General features: G+C 44.2%; 2 protein-coding genes across 7 annotated transcripts in view; one reads left to right on the top strand and one right to left on the bottom strand.

The window, feature by feature from the left end:
* Nucleotides 1–510: 510 nt before the first annotated feature.
* Nucleotides 511–27,283, bottom strand: MCFD2 (multiple coagulation factor deficiency 2, ER cargo receptor complex subunit). 4 transcript variants are annotated; one of them, XM_016142190.2, is made up of 5 exons: nucleotides 27,149–27,283; nucleotides 21,687–21,791; nucleotides 4,295–4,455; nucleotides 3,403–3,562; nucleotides 511–1,987 (listed from the first exon to the last, which is right to left on the bottom strand). In XM_016142190.2, exons 3-5 carry the CDS (start codon nucleotides 4,441–4,443, stop codon nucleotides 1,856–1,858), a joined length of 441 nt encoding a protein of 146 aa, XP_015997676.1. In that variant the 5' UTR covers nucleotides 4,444–4,455; nucleotides 21,687–21,791; nucleotides 27,149–27,283; the 3' UTR covers nucleotides 511–1,855. The 4 variants fall into 4 exon arrangements, with proteins under 4 accessions (XP_015997676.1, XP_015997675.1, XP_015997677.1 ...); XM_016142189.2 differs by lacking the exons at nucleotides 21,687–21,791; nucleotides 27,149–27,283 and adding exons at nucleotides 7,413–7,467; nucleotides 9,881–9,925; XM_016142191.2 differs by lacking the exons at nucleotides 21,687–21,791; nucleotides 27,149–27,283 and adding an exon at nucleotides 10,265–10,283.
* TTC7A (tetratricopeptide repeat domain 7A) overlaps nucleotides 26,775–27,704 on the top strand; it is a 111,846-nt gene continuing 110,916 nt past the window's right edge. The window contains exon 1 of one of the 3 annotated variants that reach the window (XM_016142185.2): nucleotides 26,775–27,302. In XM_016142185.2, coding sequence (XP_015997671.2) covers nucleotides 27,119–27,302 — 184 coding nt within the window. In that variant the 5' untranslated portion in view covers nucleotides 26,775–27,118. The remainder of the gene's footprint in view (nucleotides 27,303–27,704) is intronic. The other 2 variants (XM_036225227.1, XM_036225226.1) reach the window with 2 other exon arrangements.

Raw genomic sequence — 27,704 nt, forward strand, 5'->3', positions numbered from 1 at the left:
TCCCTCCTAGCTGCCAACAGGATGAGGTTCCTCCCACTGTGGGCTCATGCACTCAATCCATCCAGAGGGGCAGCTCTGATGCAGAAGGGCCAGATCCAAAGACATTGCGGGGATGCGGAAAGGCAATGGTAACTTCCTTGCTTTTAACTGGCAGAACAAAGTGTCTTTTCCAAAAGCCAGGGAGACTGTGCTTTTTGCTTGGGCCTGTGAAGCTTGTGATACTGCTATCTAATTAGATTTTCTGGCAAATAAAAAAGTCACCAGACTCAAGGAGAAAACAGTCTTCTAAGCTAGAGAATACTGTCATAATCCGAATTTGGCTAGAGAAGTAACATCCAAAAAGTGATTTCATTCAGAAGAAAAAAAAAATGCCTAAAAGGGGAACATGACTGAATACTGAGAATCTATCCCTGCAAAAAGGGACAAGGTACAGCCAAGGATGGTCACAGGACCTGCAATGGAGCAGGCACATATGATCATCTGTATGAAGTGGACGAAATCAACTGCTCCTTATTTTGTTTCACCAGTTTTATTGGTCATTTATCCAGAATTCAATTTATAAATCTTTGAAAATAACTAGCTTTTATAAGAATAGTTTACAATTCAGCTCTGACTACACAAATACTTGACACAGGAAAACATTTTTACAAATACATATGTTTTCTTATAAGAATACTTTAATAAAGAAATGTCTCTATAGAACTTACAGCAAGTTTTATGCATTTTTTCCTCATCCAATCATCACCTCAGGTTTTCTGTCAGAGAAATGTCTATCACATCCAATAACCAAATTATAATTTGCTACTGCTTCTCATTTTCAACTACTATTGAGGTTCATACTGCTGAAGTTTTTAGAATTCTTTTTTTAATCATTCCTAATCGTGTATTTAGGCTAAAAGAGGTAATTTAAAAAATATTCCTTCTAAATATAACTTGTAGCAGGTGAATGATCTTTCCTCTTCTCACTTAGGCTAGAGCAGCTAGTATTTTTACCCCTGCTGTATCAAGCAGAAAGGATAAAACCTTACATTCCTAACAGTTTCTAAACTGCAAAAACAAAACTCTAGAAATAAGAGTTAAATACAAATATTAGGAAAGCTAAAACATTTGCTATTGATTAGAGAACACTTTTAAATTCAAGGTCTCTCCCAGGTTGAAGAACACATGAAAGAAATAAAGTGTTAAGGATGTGGCAGTAGTTCTATAAAATACTGAAAAACTGAAAAAGGTCAATCAATTAGGTCAGTGGTGTATCATAGCCAAAGCGCCAAAGATATAGACTCATGGTTAGGTGAACTCAATATCTGACATTTGTCTTATGCTGTGGCTTTGAAAAAGCCTAATTGGTACTCACTTGCCCAAAGCAAGCAATCATTTAGGCCAGGGAAACTTTAACAGAACACTGACCATGTTTACCTGAAGAGATAGGACCCCCAAGGGGAAACATTTGGCATTCATTACATTCCTTCACTGTTACTGAAAAGTGTGTCCACTTGGCAAAGCCTGTCTTACTTTTCAGGTAGCGTGAATTAAAACCAAGAGACTAGCAGTATTCCACGGTCATGTTCCTGAGTACTCAGCTCCAATTATACAAGATTCTTAAAAAGATTCTTTAATGAAGCCCTTGTGCGACAGGAGACGTAACAGTACGTGAGAACTACGACGTGTCCCATTTCTCTTCTCTAATTTCTCTTGATTTCTCTTTCTCACCCCAGTGTAACAATTGCTACAGGTTTCTGCCAAAATATTTCAGCAGTAGTTGGAAATGAGTTACTTTGCATTACCAAACGAACGTGTTCAATCACATTATAACAGGTCACATTTGCATAATAACTAGGAGATGGCCAAATAATGTCTACTGCAGTGATTTTGCAAACTCAGCGTAGTCGATGTATCCATCATTGTTCTTGTCGTCGTCTCTCAAAACACCGTCTATTAAGTTAATCAGTTCCTCTTCACTCATTGGTGGTGCCTGTTCGGTCCCTTCCTGCAAAATATAAATTAAACACTGGTGAGTTGCGCATTTGACTGGAAGTGCTTAGCTAAATTTCCAAAATGTCCAAGCTCTTATGTGTCCAATAATTCCTTCAAAATAATATGCGGCTACTCCTAGGACTCCACCAACCGTATATCAGACACAGAGCCAATTCATAATTATCCAATTTAGAAATTATATTCACCAGTTAAAAGAAAGAAGCAATCAAAGTAGGCCCTTGTTTATTTATTTTGAAAATGACTTTTCTTCCTTCACTGATGACAAAAGCCATACTTGTTCACTATAGAAGGCAAGGTCTGGCTTCCATAGATTCCATGACCCACACAAGAAAAGCTCACAGCCCAGGCCCTTCCGAGGGTCAACCCTGGGCACAACTTGCCCTGATAAAGTAGAATCGGCCTGCACTGGACAACATTTTGGCGTCAGAACAAGAGGGAGAAGGCACTGCCGGCCAGTAGAACCTGTTGATCTCTGAAGTGAAGGTGCTTCTCTGGCTCCAGAGGCAAGTGTAGCAGGGCTTCCCGTGTCGAGTGCTAAGCTAATGCTGTTCACGTGCCCAAGTGCCTTCTCCTTCCGCACCTCTCCCTCGTCCACCCTCTCCACTCCTGTCGCCACCACCACCCTCGCCTGCCAGGATGCTGAATCCCAGCTCCTCTCGCTTAGGCCAGTCTCTTGTCACATCCATCAGTCAGCCTCCCACAGCCAAGGATCTTCCTGTAACACTACTCTAGTCATGCCACTCTCCTGCATGGAGCTGTCAGCGAACTCCACTGCCTTCAAAGCAAACTCAAACCTCCTCTCCCAGGCAGCCAATGTGATCACACTGACCTCACCAGCTCTGCCTCTCCTCCTCTACACTGCAGTGTGGCAGAGCCGGACAGATATTAGATCTGGAAACAAAGGAACTCAATGTCAGTTTCCTCACCTCTAAAATTGGGGTAACGACAAGCCCTGCCCCTGCCTACTCACAGGCTGTTAAAAGATCAAATGAGATCTCTAACCTACTTGAAGTCCTCTGTAAACTGCTTTGTTCAGAGTACCGAACTCGAACTCAATCACTGCTGAGTCCCTGGATCCCAATTCTCCATTCTTCTCAAATAAAATAACTTGTTCCCTGCTCTGCATTTTGAATGTGGTCTTTTAGGCACTGGTTCTCAAACTCCGTGTGCAGCAGAACTGCCTGTAGCACTTGTTAAAGACACAAGGCTCGGGGGCTTCTGCCTTAGCAGGTCACCCTTTGCAACAAGGACCACTGAACAGGAAAAGACACAACAAAGTGGTGAGCAGAAAAAGGAGAGGAGACAATATCGCTGCACAAGTACAGCACAGGTCATCAAGACTAGAGACTAAATTATCAGAGGGAGGCCTTTCTGAGATGCTGCCCACTGCGCCACGGCCTGACCTACCTCCTTATGGACATGAGTGATGGCTGTAGAGAGTTCTAAGCCGTCAAGCAAATTATTGCCGTCATAATCATGCATTTTGAAATAATGGAGCTGCAGTTCTTGTGGGGACATCTCCGCCTCTGGTTTGTTGATGACACCTTCTAGATGTTCCATGATATGCCTAAAAACCAACAGTTACACTCAGACCACTTGGCAGCGACAGTGGGATCGTGCTGAAACCTTAAGCACTCTGAAAAGTTTAAGATCTGAAACTTTATCCACCCCAGAAAAAAAAAAAAAACAGAAACAGTGGCAGACCACACTCAAGGAAGACAGAGGCAAAGCCACGAAAGGAGCAGGGAAAATAAATCAAACAGTGCATCTGTTATGCTGGCAAGACTACACGGCGTCTTTTCCTCTTTATTATTAGATTGTTGTTATGACCATTTTTGAGGCTATCAATTAAAAAAAAAACTTTTTGAAAATAATTCAAAGATAACAGAGTATAACGTGTGAGGCTAGCTGGCCCACGACAGAAGTCACAACAAATGAATCAATGTTTGAATGTGCCAATAAGAAAAGAAAAAGGTCCTGTCAGAGTCAAAAAACCTCAGCTCTATTCTGAATTCTGCCACTACTGCTGTGTGTGCATGTGTGCGTCTGTCTGTGGTGAAAGACAGAATGAATCTAGGCAAGTAATTTATCCCATTAGGGCTCAAGATGCTCCATCGGTGATATGATGATGAAAAAGGAATACCTGAATCACGTGTGGCTCTAAGGAATAACTATCATCCTTGAAAAACGTCGAGGAGGAAAAACAGCAGAAGGAAAAGAAGACCGAGGGGACCGCTGCAGCTGGCCGCAGCTACGGAGAAGGAAAGACCCCTGGCCCACAGCCCTGGCTGATACGTACTCTTGGTCGTGCACTGTGTTCTTATCCAGGCCCACGCTGCCAGGATGGGAGGAGCTGGCCCCAGGCTCATGGGCCCTGGCACCTGGGGCAGAAAAGGCCCAGAGGAGGCCCCACAGGAAGGGGGTTCTGAGCAGCTGCAGAGATCTCATGGTCGCCGGCACCTGGGAGGTGGGGAACATAGAAGATGAAGGTGCGAACACCAGAGCGAAGGCTCTTTCGAGACTCGACACGGTTTACTCATGGGAAACCCAATGAAGGAGCAAGGTTAGGGAAGAGAATACATCAAACTGGGCCGGAGGCCAACTCTGCCACTAGACCACAGGACGACCTTGGGTACTCCAGGTCCCCATCACTCACATGAGTGGGTCCACGACATTTCCTGAAGCACCTTCAGGATGCCAAGCAGCTCACTGACACCTTAAAGGGATCTGAAGATCAGTCCTTCAAGAAGCTCACGGTCTGGTGAGAGAAATGTTTCCTACGGAGAGCACTAATAAGGGCGGGAAGTGACGTGTACTAAAGACGATAGACCTTATGAGAGCTCACAGGACGCACTTTCCTCTGGGTGAGGCAAAAATCAGAGAAGGCTGACAGACGTGGGGACAAGTCAGCTGGGCCTGAACAAACGGGTGTGCTGCGGGATGTGCAGGGACCGAAGGGCTAAAGGAATGGTGCAAGTAGCGTGGGAAAGAAACTCCAAGTGGTGTAGTCGGGCGGGAGCCCAGAGAGTATGAAGTAGGCAGGGCAGTGGGCAACAGGCTGCAAAGGCTGACCAAGAAACACTGGGCATGACTGCGCATGGTAGGCCAAGGGGATTGAAGCTTCCTAAGGATAAATGAGGAGCTACTAAGGATTTACGAATGGGAGATGAGGCTGGAGCTCGGTTTCTGAATGGCTCATCTGGCAGCACAGCAGGGAAGGTATTTGGTGGAGCAAGGCCAGATGAGAGAAGGGATAAGGTGGGTCAGGTCAAGGCCAGCACAGAGAAGAGGACGTTAGCCCCTGCCTCGCTCATCTCCCAGGGCTGTGACAGAGGCAAGTAACTTAACCACTATAAAAGAGGATTGGCGCAGAGAGAAACATAGAAATTAGGATTCCATCAGATACTCCTGCAGTTTGGCTAGACCTGGAACTGCAGTCAACAACAGGAAGACAGAGTCAGCTACGCAGCAAGCTCCCTGAGGGCTCCCACCAAGGCTCAGGCGGGCCTTTACTAACTGATAGTTAAACTGAATGTTCTGGTCCTTCCTGGGGCTTATGGACTGACCTTTAAAAGGAAAGGGAAGGACAGCCAGGAGACCTCCACGCCAGCACCAGGAAAAGCCCTGACTTAAGCATTCACTTCCTAAAAGGCAGCACAGATGCTGCTGGATAACAAGGGCCAGTGATTTCTAAGGGGCCGACTATAGCCACAGCCCCAAGCCTATAGCAGTAAAAAGAAAGCATGGGGGACTGGCTGTCCCCTTACACAGCTACACAGAATTCAGCTCCCAAGCTGCTACCAACTCACCACCTCCACGCCCTGTACCTAATCTGGGAAGCAAACATGTTGCAGCCCCCTCAAACCAACCTAAAAGGCTCTGTAGAGCAGGACCCTGGGAGAAAGCCACCCCTACAATTTTTAGGAAAATTTACCAAACCCACTTTGCCTAACAGCTTTATCACCTCCCACAGTCCCCTCCCTAAGGGGACAACAGTCACTGGGATATATAATTTTTAGGGTACAAAAAGCAGCAGGTAGTCTTACTACTGAACAGGGATATCATAATGCAATCTGTCATACTTAATAATAGGAAAAGATGTTCATTACATATCAAACAAAAAAGAACAGGTAGCAAAAGTTTGTAAAAAATAATTCATGGTGACTATACAACGCAATATGTATATATCTTACTGTTGAATTGTACACCTGAAATTTACTGGATTTCGTTAACCAATGTCATCATAATAAAAACAAACAAATAAAAGCTTAAAAATAAAATATAAAAAAGAAAAAATTCACTTTTGTAAAAAAGAATGTATGTGTATTTCACACACACATCAACTGAAAACAAAGATTATCTTCTGAGTCATGAGATTAGGAGTGATTTTGATTTTTCTTCTTTTTACTTTTCTATTGCTTCTAAAAGTTCTACTATAAACATGTTTTTTTCCTTACAAATATGTATTTGATGTAATTTGTTCCATAATTTTTTTCCAATGTTATATGGCTGGAATAAAAAAGGGGCTTCCAGTTCTCAGCTTGAGAAAATAATTCATGAATAGAAACTATACTTCCAATTTTACCAAAAAAAAATGTCCAGACCCTGATGAGGCCACTGCCACTGTACCTGGTACCAGAGAACAAGATTTCAGGTTACTCTCAGCAATGACTGCCCAGGTCAGAACGGAACAGCTTATTCTGTCCACACGTCTTAGAGTTCTGGGGCAGGGGGAACCAGAAAGAAAAACCAGTTCCTCCCAAGGTTTTCAAACTATACACGGGAGAGGTCTGTTTCTCTAGCAAGCTTTCTTCAATTCTGGCTTAGGAATTCTTCCCATATGGTCCCGAGTGCTTCCCTTCAGAGGGTCCTGTTAAACTGAGCATAAAACATTTTGGGGGGAGATATCTATCAGATAGTTGAGCTGAGTGATCATTGAACCCATGGTACCATTTTCTATAAGTGCGTGGTTGGAAGCTTAGTATATCAAACTGGTGGGGGTGGGAAGAGTCTCTTCTAGGAACACCAAAAAGCAACCAAGTGACTGGCAGTACAGCAACTATGGGTCCAAATGATCCCTTCTTCAAGGGAGGCAGAATAAAGGCCAAGAACCATTGCTACTGAACATGTCCCATCTTGGTTTGCTATTGCAGGTTTCTCGCTAGAAGCATATCTCATTCTCTTGCACTTTGCTTTACTGCATTTCCATCAACAATGAGCCAAGATCCTCTACCAGCAGAAAGATTATAACTCCCTGAAGGCTCTTATTTTTTAAAATACTTTAAAAAAAGTATTTTTACTTAAATTATATGTATATATTTTTTAGACACAATGCTATTACACACTTAAGAGACTACAATATAGTATAAACATAACTTTTATACATACTGGGAAACTAAAAAATTTGCATAACTCACTTTATTGCCGTATTTGCTTTATTCTGGTGGCCTGGAACCAAACTCGTAAGAAAACCTGTATTAGAACACAACAGAAGTCAAATCTACAAACAAAAAATATTACCTCCAAGTGCTGCAATGAAAACAGGGAATCTCACTGCCACCTAACACTTTAAACTGTCACATTCAAAAAGAAACATAAGCAACTCCCTTCAGCCCAAAGAATAAGTTGCATCACCCACACTCCAACTTCTTAGCCCTAGACCATGAGCTAAACAGCCAGGCAGATAAACTCCAGGAGTTCCTGACCTCGCTGGCCTACTTTGAGAAACTGTAAAGGCTAGGCTTCAGAAAAATGAAAAGGAGGAGAGATTTCTGAAAGAGACTTCAGAACACAACCCATGTTGGAGACATCCTTCACAAGGAGAAGCCTCAGTCCTGGGAGGGACACACTGGACCATAGTCAGTACCTGGGCTATAACAAGGCTCCCCTCACTCTCACTGCTCTGGCGGCCTCTTCAGCTCCAGAGCTTTTGCTTTGCTGGTTCCATCTGTCTGTCCTCACTCTTCCTTCCAAGCCCAGTTTAAATATCATCTCCAGATTCTTCCAGCCAAGATCGATTGTTCCTTCCTCTGATCTCAGTCTGCAGTCTCTCACACTCATTTGGCTTTAACATACAGTCACATATTGTTCTCCTTTTCTGTTTTTCTTTTCCCCCCTCTCTGAGGGCGGGGAACCTATCTTCTCTGTCTCTCCCTTAACCTAGTGAATTTAACACAAAGTGCTAAGCTGATTTTCACGTCTGAATCAGGGCAGTGGGTCTTGACCCTAGGTGTGTTGTTCCCTATCACAAAAGATCTGGCCTAAGCTGGAAAAACAACTTCCCTTTGGAGCCCTCCCACCAGTGATTTGGCCTGGCCCACCCTTCTCTCCCATTATGTAGTTTGTCCTATCAGCTCAGAAGAGTTTAGAGCCAGCCTTCCTCCCATAAGACCGTAGCAGCTGTTAGCAGCTTTTTTCTCATGCCAAGGGCCTTCAGTTAAGAAGTCAAACTCAAAGCAGCCACACTCATCAACATCCAGACATCCTGTACCCAGAGTCAATGCCAAAGAAAACCCTGATCAGTACTTCTCCCATTTAAAACTTTCATGGGCCTGAAGTGAAGACAAGAAAATAACCAAGTTCTTAGGCCAAAGAAACCTCTATTTGGGATAGAGGTTGGGAATTGGTTCTGAAAGAGCAGGTATTTAATAACTTGATCTATTTGTTCATTTAGGGAGCCCAAGGAGCTGTCGTGCTCCATTTATACATTTAACTAATATACTCTTTCCCAACAGCCTGGTGCTGCTCAAAGTACAAAGGGTAGGACTGTGACCCAGACAGATGCCTCACACAGCTTACCACCTGGTAGAAAAGAGAAACCGGTAAATAGACACCTGTGGGGTACCCTGAAGCCAAACCCACACTTAGAGTAATGCGTTAAAAATGAGGATTTACAACTAAAGGACAGCACTTCAGCCAGAGGGAACATAACGTAACAGACACCTAAGCCTAGAAAGAACTTGGTCAAATCCAGGAAATAAAAAGCGTTCACTATATGGTTCAAGGCACAGCATAGTAGAGATGGATGAACGAGATTAAAAATGAGGGCAGGTCACAAAGGGGCTTGCAAATCCTGTTTGAGCTTGGAAGAGCAATGGGAATCCACTTTAAGGGTAGAAACAAGATGGGGGAGGGGGTCTGGTGACGTGATCAGATTTGTGTTTTAAGACCATCACTCTGGCTTTCCAGTATACAACAAACTACAGAGGATCAAGAAAGGATGCAGGGGATCAATCGGGCGCTACTTGAGGTAGTCCAGGGAAGAGATGAACGCTGATTGAACTTGCTTGGAGCAGAGTTTAGGAGTGGAAAAGTGGATGTATACAAGAGATATCTGTGATGGATTCGACGTGGGTGGGAAAAGGAAGGCAGGAGGTGAGATCGACGCCCAGGTTCTGGCTTGAGCCCTGAGTAGATGGTACTGCTATGCTCAGGTAGGGAATACAAGAGAAAAGTTAGCTTCCCACTCTCCAGGCACAGCCTTGCCAAACCAAGCTCGCCCCGCAAGACGCGACCAGTTTGTGGTCTCCTCTAGGGTGAGACAGGGGTCAGGGACTGGGGTACCAGCGGCAGACGGAGCGACGCCCCACCGCCAGTCCTCCTGGCCGGGCCCAACTGGCTTCGAGGACCCCGGAGGCTTCTGCCCCGGGAGAGAGGCTCTGCTCCTGGCCGGCTAAGCTTCCCGAAGCAGGTCGGGGGCCGACACACCCACCTAGGCCGCTCCTGGCTCTCAACTCGAGCTCGAGGCCCCGAGCCCCCAAAAGGGTGCCGTAATCGCAGCCTGCCGCGGACCCCTGAGCGTCGCCGCCTGGACCTCCACCCCCAGGGTCGGGCTCGGGCCTCCCCAGCCGCAGCCCGCGCCTGCGCTGCTTACGGGTCCACTCACCCTCGCTGTCCGAAGCTGCTAAGCCGCCTTCCCCAGCCAGACGCGAAGCCGTGCAGCGTCAGTCTGGCCGGCCTGCGACCCCCGCTTTTCCCGGCCCCGCCCCGCCGCGCCCCGCCCCGCCCGGCCCCGCCGCGCGCACGCGCGCTCCTTTCTGCCCGCCCATTGGCGCCACGGGCCCCCGCCCCTGTGCGGCGCCCGGCTGTGTGTACTGCTCCAGTGATTCCACGTGTAACGGGCTCCGGCCCAAAAAGGGCCGGGCACACAGTTCTGCCTGTCTTGCCGAAGGTGACACTCGGTGCCAGCCTGGGTCAGACCACCTGAACCCCCAGGGGCCCTGACGGTTGCTAGGCAACCCCGGAACACCCCCCTCCCCCCCCCACTTACGGAGTCTGGCTTGGGACGTAGGCTTGCGAAAACGGTTTGGGCGGAAGACAAAGCTAGCTTCCAGCTCCGCCTCCGTCTCCACTTTCACTGGTGTCGCGGTTTCTCCAACGGCAAATTGGGAAGAAAGATAATAGGAATCTTAATTCCTTTCCTAATGGAAGCGCTAGAAGACGCTGGAGCCGGCCCTGAATCCCATGATCCTGATCGGCCTATTTCCATATTCTGCTTTCTCCGTTGCACAAGCGGTATCATCTGCAATACCTGTTCACTCGTGTAGGAGTCCCACCAAGACTGACTTTATGGGTGGCCCAGTTCAAACACTACCTTATCTGTGCAGTTCGTGAAACCAGGTGCTATCGCAATAGAAAACAAGCATTTTAAAAAACAAAAACAGAAAACAGGCCCGTGAACCTGTCCTTACACCTTTCCTGTTGTTCAAGATTGTCATGCAATTTGTTGACCATATGGGTAAATGAATGTAGAGCTGTCATTTTTTAAATCCCATCTCCCATTTGTCTCCATAAAGATATATAATCATTTTTCATATGAGCCTGGATCCAAAGAGGGAGACAGGGAAAAAAATGGTTAAGTAAGGAGATGGTGTCAGAACTCTACCTGTAGTTAGCTTTAGCAGATCAGTATCTTTAAAGTTAGACAAGGCAAATGCCATTGCGGTGACTCATTCCTTCTCTCCCCTTCACCTGAGTTTGAAATCTGTCAATCCTATCCCAGAGGAAAAAACCAGGATCCCAAAATCCCCGAAGAAACCCTGTTCAAGATTCCAGCCTTGCATCTGCCATCCACCCATTCTTCCATTTGCTCATTTATTCAATAATTCAGTAATACTTCTCGAGTACCTCCTATGTACTGGGCACTGTGCTAAGAGTTACTAGAGATACAAATAAGACATGGTCTCTTCAAGAAGCTCAGTGTCTGACAGATGGAGAAAAATACTTTCTGTTTAACCAATCCTTCCACTTTTTCTGTAGATCTTATCCTTTTCTCTCCCTTAAATCACCAATTGTTCTCTCTCTAATAAACCTGTCATCATGTAACCTTGCCTTCTGGTTTCTTCTCCCCCAAACTACTGAAACTGCCAACCCCATGCAAATCCAGCAGTACCTTTCCATCCTGTTTTTACTTGCCCTCTTAATACTATTCATCACAGCCAACCACTCCCACTTTGAAACACTTTCTTCTGTTTCTGACACCATGCACTTCTCCTACCTCATTGGCTATTCTTTCTTGGATTCTTTTCACTGACTTCTCATCTTCTGCTCAAACTATAAATGTCAAAGTTCCCTGGGGTTCTATCCTGAGTCCCCTTCTCTTCCTATGCACTTTCCTTATATTTCATCTAGTCTATGGTTTTAGGTGTCATTTATAAGCAGATGACTCCAAAATTTGTCTCTCTCATAATACCTGTAAGTCCTGACTCCCCTACACAATTGCCTACTTGACATCTCCACATGAAATCTAACTGGCATCTCAAACTTGACTTGGTCTCCCAAAATACTAAGTTTAACCCCTAAATGTATACTTCTCTGTTTTGTCCATATTAGTGAATGTCACTGCCATCCATTTTAGTTGTTCAAGCCAAAATTCTGGGAATTATTTTCCCCACTTGAGCTTTATCGAGGTATAACTGACATCCAAGAACCCATCCTCTGCTACTTGGGCTACTGTAAGAGATTCTAACCAACCTCCCTGCTTCCAGTCTTGCCCCATTCTCGTCCATGCGTGAGATGATACATTTGTTTAAGCCATTTATAGTTGCGTATTCTATAACTTGTAGCTGAACCCATTCCTAATGGGCAAATAAATCATTTGGTACCAGAAATAGGACAGTAAAAGCAGACACTAAAATGTGTAATTGGCTAACTAAAGGTTAAGGTAGCCAGTGGTGAAGATTCTATTCCAAACTGGAAAGTTGGTGGCCAACTTGATAAGCAGTACTGAAACCTGTTGTCACTTACCAGACTTGGATACAAACCACATGCCAACAAAAGTTGTGTTATAGGAGAAATCTCAGGAACAATATAGAACATTAGTGTATGTTTTTTGTTTGTTCTATTTTTAGTAGACTCCAACAAAATCCTTCAAGAGAGTGGCAAATCTAGATTAGAGATAACTGATTTGAAAGCAAAGATCACATAAGGCCTTAGTAAGAGAGGAACTCCTTACCTATAGCTTACAACCTAAATTGTCAGAGCCTCACAACTTGGAGCTTTGCTGGATTGAAAATAAACAATTTTCTTTGTATACCCAAGCTGAAGCCAGCACACATGGGGACAGGGAAAAGGCACTTTATCAGGAAATAACATGAGGCCCTATGAGTGGCATCTTTACCTGCAGCTGTTGTTTCAAATTCCCTTAATTGCCATTGAACACACCAAGGCCAACCCCTATAAAACTTAAATATTCTAATACTAGGTGGTAGCCCAGTTTCCATTTTCAACCCCCTTCTTTCTTGTCTGTCTCCACAATAAAGGCTAAAAAATGTTTATCTCTTTTGTAGCTAGATGGCCATGTGACTTAATTCTGGCAATGAAACAAGGGGAACTTGGGAAATCTTTTGCTTTTCTGATAAAAGAGACAAAGTGACTGGTGCAGACATTTCCCCTTTTTCCAGCTCTGAGTGGGGGCTGTCATCCTCAACCATGAAGAGAAGTGGGGGAGTTTCAGAAAGGCTGCCCCAGTGCCCTGGGGCTGCCGAACCAGCACCTGCTTACCTCCAGATATCCTGTTTTGTAAGGAAGACTCCTATTTGTTTAAGCCACTCAAAAACAGTTACTTATAGTCCAAAGCATTTCTAAGTGATACAGAGGTCAAGCAGGTATGCACTCAAATGTGAATTGAAATTTATCAGTGTGAGGTTGCTGGGGGCTCAGAGGGCAGTTTATGCGGAGTGGTGGGTGGCAGGTCGATAAGCCCTGGGTATAGCAAGTATGAGCAAGTCTTTCAAGCATTGGCTGTGAAGGGAAAGGAAAGTAGCTAGAGGGGACACAGGATCCAGGAAAAGTTGTCTTTAAGATGGAGGGCCTTGCATATGTTTAAATCCTTTTGGGAATGAACCAGCAAAAATGAGATTGAAGAAGCAGTAGAGTGGACAAAACTGACAGAATAAGGTTTTGAGGAGACAGGAGAGATGCAAAAGACACAAAGCCTAGATGGGGGTTAGCTTGAAATTTGGGAGGCATGACTATTTTCTGAGCGTGCCATGATTGGAGGAGGGCCAGGGAGATTGAGTGGGTCAAAGTTTGAAATCATCATTGTGTAATTGGCAAATCAAGCTGCCTAGGGGAAAGAGAAGACTCTGCCCTGTGTTGAAATTAGAGATGGTTCATTTACACAGTACAGTCTACATAATTATTTGATTATATACAATTGTTAACGTACATTTCTAGAGTTTCAAAAGTTTCTGCATCTAAATTACACATGAGCATGGCTAGAAAAAAATAGAACAGAAAGTTATTTAATAAAAAACCAAGTTCCTCTCTCTCAATCATCAACTCTCATCCCTCTTGCTAGCTGTGTTTAGGACCAAACCAGGGATGAGTAGGACATGGATCGGAGAGTGGTAAGGGCATAAGGAATTTCTGACTTGACTGGTACAATAAGTTGGCTCTTCCTCCTCCCCCCTCCATTGGACTAACATGTAATGTTGATTCACTCACAGTGCTTTTGTGTGGCTCGCCGTTGGAGTCCTCACTGCAGTTCCTTTGATATGGCAGCACCACTTTCTGAAGGCTGCTGGCCCTCTCTCAACATCTGGTTTCTCCTGGCAACCTAGCAGATACTCTCTCAGGTAGAATCCCCTTAAAAAGGATCCCAAGCTGGTTCAAAAGCTCATGAGTTGGGTTGGGGTTAAGCCAGGATAGTGTCCCCACTTTCCTGGGGTGTTTTCCAGGAATCAGCAAACCTTCTGGGGCCCAATATGAGACCTAAACAATGGAGAAGCAATACTGAGGGCGATAATCAGGCAGATGAGTTTAAGACCATCCTCAAGGAGTCCCTTGATCTCCAGTGTGGTTCAGCGAAAGGAGGTAAGAATTCCCAAGCCCTCCAAGGGGGCCAGGTATGAGAGCAAAGCACCCCATATGAAACCTGGTGATTGAGAATGCAAAGTAGATCTACCTGACAATGAGAGGCCATGGCAGGAATCTGGACATTAGTAGCATGCAGAAAGCAAAGGCTGTGTCTTGTCCTGGGTCTATTTGCCTTCAGAGCCATTCCACACTCTTCTCCTATTGTGTTCTGCATCAGAAAGGGGCTGGCTCCATTGAGTTGTGTTTCGCGCCTCTCATGACATCTGGCTTCCTGCTTACTCACCTGATGAAAGGCACCAGCAAGAGATCAGAGGATAGGGGGAAGAAAGAGCCTGCTTCTACTGGCAAGGGAGACTCAGTGAGTTTTAGGAATTTCAGACTGATTGAAGTCCACCTAGATTCCCCCATTCTAATTCCCAAGATCCCATGTTCTTAGTTTATCCCATAACTTTCTCATAAGAGACATGGTTTGTTTATAAATTCATTTTACCTTGTAACATAGGTTCCCACAATATCCAACACTGCACCTGGATTTTAGCTATTTATGTGCAGCAGCTCCAAGAGAAAAGAGACTGTTTAAGACACAGAGGCTCCAACTGTGGTATGAGACAAGAATTTAAAATTCTGAGTTGGCAATTTAAAAAATTTTTTAACGCTCTCTTATGTTTAAAGCCATCAGAATTAGCCAGCCAGTCTAGCTCACATCCTTTCTGTTCCTCATTCCCATCATGATGACCGATCACTGTGCATATGGAGCATGAGTATTCAGAGGGAACCTGAAGATGTTCCAAGGGGCGCCAGTAGTTTGAGATTGCTTTGCAGGTCCTCTGTTTTCATATGCATGCTTTGCTAAATTGACCTGCCCGACAAGGATCTGCCTTAGAGCATCACACCACTCAGCCCTTTCACGTTTGCGTTCCCTCCTCACCTTTAAGGGGAACTTAAATCCTGAATCTTTCTAAGACAATTGTCCCAGGGGATAAAAAAACTCAAGGTAACCACAAAAAGTTCCAGATTCAAAATACTGATGTCAGTAAAATCTAAATCTGCTTTCATCATGGCACTGGGGAATGGCCTCATGTTTCTCTCTCTTTTATTCATATTTCTGAAACGGATGAAACATGGTGCTAAAAACTTGGAATTTGGCTTCTCTTGGGAATGTTCTGCATTCAGATATACTGTGGTGAAAAAGATGACCATTGTACTCAATGACCTCACTCCTTCCACCTCTATCATCAAAGATCATATCACTCCTGATGAAAAGTCCCATGACCATTGATTCCATAAACTTCTAAATATATATACCTTCCCCTTAACAAGTCAAATACATTAGCATTTCTTAATATTCCTTTTGCCTCTTCCTTCATAAGCATGTTGTCTTTGTTTGCAATTTTTGACATTAGTTATTTTGAATAAACATTCTCTTCTTCAGTCTCAGCCTTTTTTACTTCAAAAGCAATAAATTTATCAAAATATTTGATCACTCTGACATCTCATATCTCTTGAAGATTCTCCTAGATTTGTTTCTCTTGCTTGAACACTTCTCTTAAAGGTGTTTTCACTGTGGAATTTTGTGTGCTCCTGAGAACATTTTTCTTATTCTTTCTCTTTGAAACGAAAATTTGGCTATATATAAAACTTCAGATTCAGAGTTCTTTTCCTTCAGTATTTAAAGAAAGAAAGAAATATGATTATAAGGAAAGCTATATAATCATCTAAAAAGGTGGGGGAAAAGGGGCATTTAACAAAACTCAATACTAGTTCATGATAAAAACTTTCTGCAAACTAGCAATAGAAGGGTCATCTCTTAAGCTGATAAAGGATACCTACTAAAAACCCACAGGTGATGTTCTTAGAGTGGAAGACCAAATACTTTTCCCGAACATTAGGAACAAAGCAAGGATGATTGTCCACCTTCAACACCTAATCACCATTGTTTAAGAACTTTGAGCCACTGCAGAAAAAGATGCGAAAGGCACACAGATTGGAAAGGTAAAAGTAAAACAGTCTTTATTCACAGACAACATAGTCATACACATAGAAAATTCTAAAGAAACTACAAAAAACCTACTAGAACTGTGAAGTAAATTTAGCAAAGCCACGGGCTACAGGTCAATATACAACGATCAATAGTACTTCTATATATTAACAATGAACACATGAAAAACGAGATTTTTAAAATACCATTACAATAGCAGCTCAAAACATAAAATACTTAAGAGATAAGTCTAATTATTTTAAGCATGCTTTTTTCACAATCTGATAATCCCATTATCTCTAGTTATTGTTGCCTAGTCCTGCCACTGTTTCTATTCTTCTGACTCTGGCAAAGCATGACTCAGAGACATTTAGTTATCTGCATGCAAATGATATATACTCACTTATTTTATAGAGAATAGTCATTAGACTGTTGTCACCAAAAATGGACTTATAAATCAGAAGAAAAAAACTAAAGATACTCTGAGAACAGTAAGTTTTTGGATTTTTTGGTTTGCTGTTTGGGTGAGGGACGGTTAATTGACCAGCTGGTATCCAGAAAAGAATCTGGTCTGTGCGGAGCGCTCTCTAACAGGCTGACAAGGGTAAGCAAAGGAAGCAATTGCAGTTACTGACAGATTCTTCTGAGGACCTGGAGATTTTAACTGGGGAATATTCATGGTGAGCTGACAGCCCTTCGAGAGTTCTAACTTTATGTGAAAGTCTACTTGTGTCCATTTACTCAAAGTCCTTGGTTCTTAAAACCAGTAACTCCCCAGGGAAGCCTCTATAACAACATTTTTAACACTCCCTCTCCTATCCACCCGCCAATTTAGTCCCCTCTTAATTTTTTGACTGCTGAGAATTTTTCCTTTCTTATGAGCTTAGCTTTCCAAATTAACAAAAGAAACAGAAATAAATACGTTTATGAAACATATTCATATTCATGAATAAAAACATATTCTAGAATATAGTGAATATATTTTGATTTAGCATATAAGAGAATAGTATCGGAAAGATTATTTTAAATAGAAATGTTCCATGTAGTATTCATAAAAATACCTTAATAGTCATTGTGTATTTTCAAAAGTACTCCAAGCTTTGAGTAAATTTCATATTTGGCAGACTGAGGAGAGCTTGGATATTGAAATGATTGATCCTTTCATGAATTGGCCCTTAGGGATCTGGGCTGCTTCTATTCAGCTTTCAGTATTTTTTTAAAGTACAGGTCAGTTCAGTGCATTATACTTGTTTTTGTTTTACATAAAACGCTGACACATGCCTGCTCAGAACAAATTATCTTGATTATATCACCTATAAGGTGACTTTTCTCCTACCTTCCCAAAAAATTCCCACCATTATGGTTTATTCTTCTCTAAACAACATTAATAATTGTTTTCTCTTTTCTACCCAACATCTAACATAGTTTAATAACAATAAATGAAGGGATAGATGAGTGAATGAATCAGTTAACCAATTTTAAAAGAATGGTAAGATCTTTAAATTTTATTTTTAAGTGACACCTGTTGGCCTATATCTGAAATTCAGATTATTATAAACATACTAAAGATTGCAATGACAGAAATATAAAAGAGAAGTGGCAAGAGAAGCATTTTAAAATGTATTGAGTATTGTACCTCTTTCAAAAAAAAGCATTACAGGAATCGGATATTGAAAAGAACTGAACTTTGGATACAGACAATGTTAAAATTGAGTTCAGAGATGAAACGACATTAATTCTTAGACACAGGTGGCAGGGGAAGTCTTCACTGAGTAGGTGGTAGTTGAGCTGGAGCACCTGGGTATTTAATCATGAAACTGGGATATTTAGAGGCCATTAGTTAAACACACACAATAATCTATTCACATTATGAAAGTCTCTTCATATAGGAGGCATTTTCTATGATGATCGTTTCTGCCTTTCTAATAAGATTTAATTTACAAAACTTCAATTGACATGTCACCTTTTAGCACCATAGCCACTGCATGAACAGAGGTAGTTACTTGTTCTGGAGTTTTCCTGGCCACAATGTTTACTCCAAGAACTAGTTTGAACCTGCCGCTTAGTCATCAATTGGTTCATTATTCTTTGTAAGTGATTAAGATAAGTTTTCTCAAGATCTATGGTATACTCAAGGAACACTCTTCACATGGAGAAAAAGAGAATATCTTAAAATTAAAAGGGACTTATTTTCACAGAGCATTCTTTTTCAAAAAAAAGTAAAGGTTTGAATGATAAAAACTGATCTCTCTGAAAGAATATTATGTTTTAGGAGCTGCCTTATAGCCAAAGAACCATCCAGAGTGTTTATATGAACTTCTCTATACTGATAGACGGCTCATCCTCTACAGTTTGGAGATAGAGTACAGGACAAGGAGGATATAGCAGGTCAATTTTAGATACCATCCTAGGAGTTTATTACCAGAATTGCCAAGAGGATTTTAATAAACAACTTTCTCCCATTCAAGTTTAAGGAGAAAATTTATTATGAAATGCTGTTGTGACCTTTACCCTTCATAATCAAAACCTTTCCTCTGACGTTCTTAGGGGTTTGGAAAGCCCAACTGAGAGAGTACATCAGAGGCATCTATAATCGATACTTGCTCACTGTGATGGATGCAAACAACATCTGCATAACAGCAGGTATCACACACAGGAGGAGTGTCGGGGTGAGAGAGAGTAGAAGGCTCTGCAGCCCTCCAGTGGACTGGGCAGCAAGGGGCGGGCAGCCCTGGGCTTTCAGAGTCAGGTAGGGTGGCTGCAGCTCCACGATCCAGCCCCAGTTCAGGAGGCGGCCAGCAGCACCTCCCTGGGAGAGGTCCCTGTGGCGAGAGAATGGCTCCTCTGTTCTGCCTATTTTCCTCTCCCTGTTTTATGATAATGTTTTATGTACTTTCCTTTAATTATGTAATTTTTCACGACTAAAAATGTTTTAAAAATATAGAAAAGAAACAAAGATGCGAAAAGCAGATAGGGCAAGACTATGGTTTAAGGCTCAAAACTGCCATAATCACTGAAAGGCATATACTCAGGTAGCCTCAGGAGTGGGGGTACTTAAGGTCAGTCAGACCAGCTAAGGTGAGCTAAAAAGGCTCCAAGTGTTGGTGGGTTGGGCTGATTTCTCTCCCCCAGGATGGTGATATCTGGGCAGGAAAACAGAACTGGCCAAAGCTGAGAAAAAGTGTGGGCTCCTACTCTTGGGAGAAGACCATTGTAGCAGTCCTACAAGATGACATAGAAGCCACCAAAGAGAAGCAGGAGTCACCTGAAATCCCAGGAAACAGAAGGAAGTGGGATGATGGGAGGGAGGTGAGTGCATGGAGGGAGGGGCTGGTATTTCAACCACAAAGTGGGGAGGTAAGGATAGGAGACATCGCAGAGCTCTCATCTCCCAGGCCTGGAATAACCTTTAACATGCTAAGATTCTAAAATTAATGTAATAAATAATGACTAAGTACCTACTATGCATAAGGACAAAGAATTCATGGCTTTAAACACAGCCTTTTTAGGGCCTTATCCCTCACCTAATTATTACTCCCAGTTTTTTCTGCAGCTGTCAAAGGGAAAGACTGATCGACCACAGAGCCAGACCCTGGCAGTGTTTTCCTGTCAAATTCCAGGAGGGCTGGCTCAGCTGGATGGTCCACAGTACTGACAATTCAGTGAGATATGAAACGCCATAGTCCAGAAATGCTATGATCCAATGATCATGATAATAAGTAAAACTTGATTTCTTACTGTAAGGACTGTGGGTCACATGATTACAGAAATTTAGCCAGCTTGTCATTCTGCTCTACATCACATATGCTAGTGATCTAAGTGGATGAAAGGGCTGTTGACCATAAAAAAGATTTTTTCCTCATTAGGCCATCTCTACCTCAGGAGGACCGCACTACTCACAGCCACTGTGGCAACCAGTATAAATAAAAGTGATTTGACAGGAGCAAGAAGATGTTATAATAATCACGCATCTTTGAGTCACTACACAGGAACAACCAAAACTATCTACACCCAAACAGTTTACTGTTGACACTGACATGATTTCACTATTTCAGGCAACTCTTGCTCAGGATGATAAAAATTGTAACTGATTTTTATTTTTTGCAGAAATTTCGAGAAGAAACCATTTAAGTGAACTTTTCAACTTCTCGAGAGATCACATCAAACCACTTTCTATTCTCCCAGACTCTTTGAAACCTTTGCCTCAAAACCCTCATCTTGCCCAGCCCAACCATTCTCAGCTATTGTTCATGAGTCTTGCCCAGTCCTAATTAAGCCCCCTCATCCGAAGAGCTGCCTTAAAATACATCCTGACACTTCCTAAATTTCCCAACTTTGCCTCCCCATTCCAGATGCTACTATGGTTCAGCAAAGTAGTGTTCTCCCTTCCTATGATGAGAACAAACTCGGCTTTGCATTATCACAAAGTTGTTTTGAAGATGTTTGGGGGGAGCTAGCATTCAATTATTGAGGCCCACTGAGATCCAGCTGAGACCTCCCACCACTGTAGCCTATGACCCTTGACTTCTCTGAGGTCCTCAAGCCCCTCAGGGTCTTTCAGACCGCACTAAGCTTGCACTGGGAGCGAGTTCCAATTTCTTTTTTTAATTGTTCTTTTTATTGAGCTCCCCAAATACTGAGTCTATTTTGTCTCCTAGAAATAAGGAACCCTTTTCAGGAATCCTTTGATTTTCTGACCATATTTGAAAGTCTTTTGCCTTCGGTGGGTATCTGCCTTATTAGTAACAAGGCTGCTACTCATCATTGTCTAACCTGGTCACTTATTGTTGTACATCTACAGGAGGAAAGTTTATGATGAAGAGGACAGGTAGGTCCCAATATGTCTGTTCCTAAGCTGACCCAGGGAAAAAGTTTGTATCTGGCCACTATCAACATCTTATGAGAACCTTCCTCATAGACTCAATCCATGCCTTCCTGGGGCCCGACTTCTGCTTCTTACGTGTATTTATGCTGTAGCCCAAATTTGCACACTTATCTTTCTAAACGGCAACATTTTATCAAGGATAATTTAGAATTTACAGTGCTCAATACAAGGAGTGTTTAATATGAACAAAGTTATTCACCTGAGAAGTGCCTTAGAATGAAAAGAAAACACAATCCCAAACAACTAATGGTCGTCATCTTTTATTAGCACGAGGAAGCATCTAAAAGAAACTGGATTCCAAAATTACTTCCTTAACAGATTCTTTGGCCAAAGAAAAAGAAAAATGTGAACAACTAAAATTACCTATCTTGTAGATCCCCTTGAATCACAACTAAAACTTATTATTCCTTTTCCCCCATCCTGTGCCCCTCCACCTCCTGCTGCCCCAGCTCTCCATCTGACCTACTCCCCTTCCCTCCTGGCCAGCCAGATACACTAAACTTCACTTACCTCTTTAAGGTAAACCTCCTTCTGCACAGAGAAATCCTCTAATGGTGAATTTTAAGCTCTGGTTTCATTGTCGGCTGAAAGCCATTGTCAAAAACTTTCCAAGGCCTAGACAGGACAGAGAACATTACAGAGGAATTTAGGAATAGTTTGAGAGACATATAGTCCAGAGCAGCCAGATATATACCAATTAGTTCATATGTTAGTAGAAACCTCAGATACAAAAAGTGCAATGAAAAAGTCAGAATAGTTAGACCCCTACTGGTGACTTAATAGACTTTGAATTGTATAGGAAACCAAAGGGTTTAGAAAAGCTGTAGTTGTTGGTCAAGGTCTTTGGAAGGCTTCTATCTTTCCTATGAAAATATATTGTGCTCTTATTCAGTTCTTCAAGCCCAAAAAGGAGAAGTCTGATGGAGATTTCAGGAATAGGTTCTTTAATACCAAGGGACAGCATTCAAGAGTAAATCCTGAAGCCGACTTGACCCTGGCTCTCCCTCTTATCTTTTTGTGAATGGCCTTAAACCGGAAATAGAAGATTTAATATGTAAGCAAAAAATAGAATGGAATAGCCCTATGCCCAAACCTCCAAAAGCTTGAAAGCTGTATTTTGAAAGAGCTCTAGAGCTAATAAACTCAAAGATAAATGAAAAAAAAAGTTATTAATGAAGGTGTTCAATTTCCCATTTTACTCTTAAACACTTCTCCAAAAATTAAAGGACAACCTTATAACTTTTTGATTGAAATGAGGACAATAATATCAACCTTAAACCCGAGCACTATTATACCACCTTTTCCTTGGAGTCAACAAATTGCTCTAGTCATACATCTATGGAATAATCCTCATCACACCTTCTCCTGGCCCCAGCGCTCAACTGTCAGCCTTGAACCTTACTTAACCAAGGAATATCCTTGTCTCCTTTGTGATACTATACTTATTAACTTAATAGCAAGAGATTTACGGTGTGAATGGTCTCCTGATGGTCTCTTCCTTCCAGACCCCAGATGACCTCTCTATTCCTAGTGAGGTCCTAGCTAATTTGGATACTGACTTACCAGTACTTTTGTGTAGATCAAGCACAGATAGAAGCTCTCTTGTGGGCAAACAGTTCTAGTGATATTCTACAGGAGCTAAACCCATCAAAATTCAGACAGACCCATCTAAGCCTCTATCTGAACTTGCACAACAGCTTCTAAAACAAAAGACGGAGAACTAAAACTAATCATCAAAAGACTTAAAGAGAAAGTAGTAGTCTTCATATCTTGACAAAGTCCTTGTAACAATCTTATTGTCCTACTGAGAAACCCATTGGGCAGGAATATAGATGTAATTAGGTCCCCAGGGCCATAAATAAATTATTCACTCTCTGCCTCTTTAGAATCAAACTCAAACACTATTTTATCTTCGAGGCTTAAAGAGGCTGTTTTACATCTGTAGAACTATGTTGTGCTTTCTTTGGTGTCTCTTTAAATCTAAAGTTAATAATTGTTTGTTCTCTCCAGGGAGAATTGACAACATGCCTGGACCGCTATGCCTGTTTACTGAGGTGCCTTCTACTTTTCACAAGACCTCCCTCCACCAGGGCCTCAAGAGCTTTAAACTGCTCTGTGATTCTATTCCTATCTGACATGTGAACGATCTTTTATATTCCAAAAATGAGGTGATTCATCTAAGAGTGATTCGTCTATCTACTTACTCTTTTAGCTCAGAAAGGGCATGTGGATTCCATAGAGAAGTTAACGATTTGTCAAAGGAAAGTGGACGACCTGACAAGATTTAACCCATGGAGGTAATTTTCTTACTCCCAACAACTGGTGGTGCAAAAGGTTCCCCGCCAAGAATGAGGATTCCTAGGTCTCTTTGGCCACTGCAGGCAGTGCGTCCGTTCCCAACTTCTCTGCAATTCCCATGCCTTCAACTAACCCAAGTCCTTGGTAACCAAACCTTTTCTCTGAGAACCCAAACCTGAACAGGTTTTTTTTTTTTTTTTTTTTTTTTTAGTTTAAATGAGCTCTTCAATACCCTCCCATTCCAGGCCTAACTAGAGATCATAAACCTGTCAACCTATAATTATAGGAGAGATTTCACCAAGCCCTTAACTTCATGAAAATCAAGACCAATAGATTGCCTCAACAAGGCCTGGAAATCAGAAGCAAAATAATTCCCTTTTATTTAGTAAAGGACAGTTAATTAAAGTTTTTAAAAAAGTTACATACTTTAATTCAGCAGTCCCCAACCTTTTTGGCACCAGGGACTCGTGCTCCTGTGAGAATCTAATGCCTGACTATCTGAGGTGGAGCTGAGCTGGTGATGCTAGCACTGCAGAGCGGCTGCAATACAGACGAAGCTTCACTTGCTCACTGTCACTCACCTGCTGTGCAGCCCTGTTCCTAACAGGCCACAGACCTGTACCAGTCCGCGGCCCAGGGATTGGGGATCCCTGCTTTAATTGTTCTTAAACTGTTTTTGTAAAATGTTTCACACATTGCCAGCATTTTTATGGAAGCTTGAGGGGAAAAAATTGCTCTGTGAACTTTTGTCTTACTAAAACAAATAAAGAAAGATTTTTAAAGAAAAGCTTAGCTTACCACAGTCTCTCTCCTGGTCCAGTGGCAAGAGCCTCCCAGCCTTGTCTGGGGCAGTGTTAAACTAGCAGAATCTTCTGTCGGCCTGGTTTTAGGGTCCCCTTTGAACCAGATGGTTCCTCATGCTATACTATCTTTGTTACCCTGTGAATTTCTCAGCAAGTTGATTTACCTCCTATGAACTTCATTATTTCCCTCTGAGATGCTACTAAAGTCATCAAGGCAACACTCCCCATCTCTCCAATGAGCAATGAACTCAGCTTTGCCTGATCAGCAAGTTCTTGGGTAGCATTTTCGACCTAGTAAATGACAGCAGTCTTTATGAAAATTTGTTCTAAACTCTCATCTGAGAGATTTCAGATAATTAAAAAATAACAACAACCACCACACTTTACTTATGCCAAATATTTATTGGCAAATATTACTGATACAATCATGGTGGTTTTTTGTTCTTGTTCCTACAGTCTCTTAGTCCCCTAAAAAAATGCTGGTTGCCAGTGGACTGGGCTCTTGTCTCTGGTGGAAAAGAGAGGCGAAGGGGTCTGGCATGTGTTCCGCAGTGTTGAAAAGCAGCAGCTCGTTATAAGCTGTAACTATGATACCAGGCAGGGCTTTCACTGGCAACTGGGCGTTCCTCCCCACCACCGCCCATGCGCACAAAAATACTGGAGCACTCATCGAAGAAACAAGCAGACATTCCCCTTCAGTTAGTTCCCTGGAGTCCTGCAACCTGGGGGCAGGGCCGGCAAAAGATGGAAAAGGCAAGGAAGAGGAGAGGTTTCCTTATTTCCATAAGGATTGCCTCCCTCTTATCAACTCTGCTTTTCTTTGCCTGCTGCTGGGCTGACTCTGGGGAATGCCAGACCTGGGGCAAACCGCAGGGTGTTCTCCGGCTACCCTCACCCAAAGGACATGCACAAGTCACTCTCCTAGTGAAATCCAGTTCTGGTGACCAGCAAGGACAGCCAAAGGGTAACTAACTAAAAGCCAACTACAGAAGTTGAGAAGGAATGTGCATAAATTAAGTAAACTGTCTCTAAATTCTAACTGCCAGAGCTGTCTCGGTTTTTATTCTTCTATCTCCTGGCCTCTGGTAGTTCAGTACAGACCCCAAGTGCTCAGAGCAGCACCAAAGGTCAGGAAATCCTGCCCTCCAAGCAAAGAATGGAGCTGCATTTGGAACCTGTGGATGAGGGTATTCACAGAGGAGTTGGGGTGGAGTAGGGGGCAGGAAGACTGCCTTCAACAGATAACACTCTGAGGCTGCAGAGAGAAGGGCCCAGTGGAACTAAGCACCAGGAGCCTGGGCTCTGCTTGTCAAAAACTTTCCATCACAGTTATCCAGAAGCAGAAAGTGATCAAGCTCTCTACTGAAATCAAGGGTCAGACAGTCTGAAAACCTCCACGTGGGGAAGGCAGACACCTAACTTTTAAGAGTCTGTACTTAAAAGTTTGCACTAACTCTGTTTTCTGGAGTCTTCAGTCTGTGCCATGCAATATGTCACTTAAATACAGGGATTTTTGTTTTGTTTTGATCTTGCTGTGATTTCTTGTGTAATGGCCTCGATCCTTACTTTAAACAAAAGTCGCCCTGAAGGTGGGGCCACCTTAACCAGTCTCTGCCCCCTCCCTCCAGGCCACCATGTAATCTTTTGAACTTCTTAGTATCTGACTGTGCCCTGCCAAGGGCCCTGCACATCTTTGATCAGTCTTTAGACATCATTATTAAGAAATAAATAAATAAATACCAAGTTGGAAAAAGAGCTTAAAACCTTTAAGAAATCCAGGACAACGGGATTCCTCAGAGGACAGGCCAGCTGGTTAGTGCAGGGAAATAAAGTAGGAAAGAGGAACTCTGTTTAAAAAAAAGAAGGAAGGAAGGAAGGAAGGAAGGAAGGAAGGAAGGAAGGAAGAAAAAGAAAGAAAGAAAGAAAGAAAGAAAGAAAGAAAGAAAGAAAGAAAGAAAGAAAGAAAGAAAGAAAGAGAAAGAAAAAGAAAAAAAGAAAAAAATCTGTCAGAGTAGAGGCGTCCACAGCCAGGAGGCTCCCAACCAGCCTGTTTTCTCCCGCACACCCCGGGGGTGGCGCGCAAGGCCAGCGCGTCCCAGCAGGGCTGGCCCCGGGCGGCGGCTGGCCGCCGGGAAGGGTTGCTCTCGGAGTTGGGGGCGCTGAGCCCGCCAGCCTCTCCCCGGATTTGTGACGTGCCGGGGACAGCAGTAGTGACGGGGCCACCACATAAAGCCGAGACGTCGGGGCTGGGGTCTCCCAGGCCAAGAGCCCCGATGGGACGGGGAGGGGGTGGGGAGCGAGGCGCCCCCCCGGCGCTGGGGCTCCGTGCAACATTAAAGTGAGCGCCGAGTCCGCCGCGGCGGCGGCGGCGGGGTTCTGGCGCCGGGCCGGCCGCCAGCGCCCCTCGCGCGCCAGGCTGCTGTGGCCGAGCTGGCCGCCCGCGCGCCGGGCACGCCGGTGCCGCGCCACGCCCCCACGGGGGTGGAGCAGCGGCCAGGGGCGGGTCCGCAGCTGGCGGCGCCCCGGCCCAGGGCGGGGGCCGTGGCAGCAGCTGCAGCAGCGGCGGCGGCAGCAGCGCCAAGAGCTGTTGCAGCAGAGGCGGAGGCTGCTCCTGGACGCGTCCGGGCCGCGCAGCCGGAGCCCCAGCCCGGAGGCGCCAGGCGGTGCACTGGGTGCTGCTGCTGCCCGCCCGCCTCCGCCCGGGCCCCCGCTGCCACCCGGGCCCTGGCCGCCGCCCGCGCCCCCATCGACCCCGCCCGCCTGTGCACCCCAGCCGGGACGCCGCCCCCGACCCGGTCTCCACTTCTCGGCCGCACCGCCCATGACAGCGCCCGCTCGAAGATGGCTGCGAAGGGCGCGCACGGCTCCCACCTGAAGATAGAAAGCGAGCTGGAGCGCTGCCGCGCCGAGGGCCACTGGGACCGCATGCTTGAGCTGGTCCGGCATATGCAGTCGCTGGTCGTGCCCAGCGGCGGAGGCAGCCGACGGGCTGTCCCGAGCGCCATGGTCACCTCCCTGGACGCCGGTGAGTGAGGAAAGGGGCTGGTTAACAAGCTTGGAGCGCGCGAAACGCGCCGCCTCCTCCAGGAAGCGCGCCCCGACTGCCCCCGCCCGGCGACGGCCGCCTTCGGTATTACTCTTCCTGTAGTGCAGGTCTTAGGAGCAGCCAGGGTAGTTAGGAAGGTTCTGCCCCAAGAGAAAAATCTTGCAGGTTGGGTGCTTTGGGGAAGAGAGAAAAACGGCGTTTGCTCTCTGCCCTTTAGGATCATGTGGGCAACTCCGTCTACCGTGAAATGGTGGTATCGGCACGTGTCAGATCAGGGCTTGGGCTGGACTCTTGCACCGCCTCTTCACCCCCTCACCTCATATCCAGGTTTTTAAACTACATGGGGTGAAGGCTGTCTGGCTTTGTTTGCCCTCCCCCTCT

This window comes from Rousettus aegyptiacus, unplaced genomic scaffold, assembly GCF_014176215.1.
Source record: "Rousettus aegyptiacus isolate mRouAeg1 unplaced genomic scaffold, mRouAeg1.p scaffold_m13_p_7, whole genome shotgun sequence".
Taxonomy (NCBI): domain Eukaryota; kingdom Metazoa; phylum Chordata; class Mammalia; order Chiroptera; family Pteropodidae; genus Rousettus; species Rousettus aegyptiacus.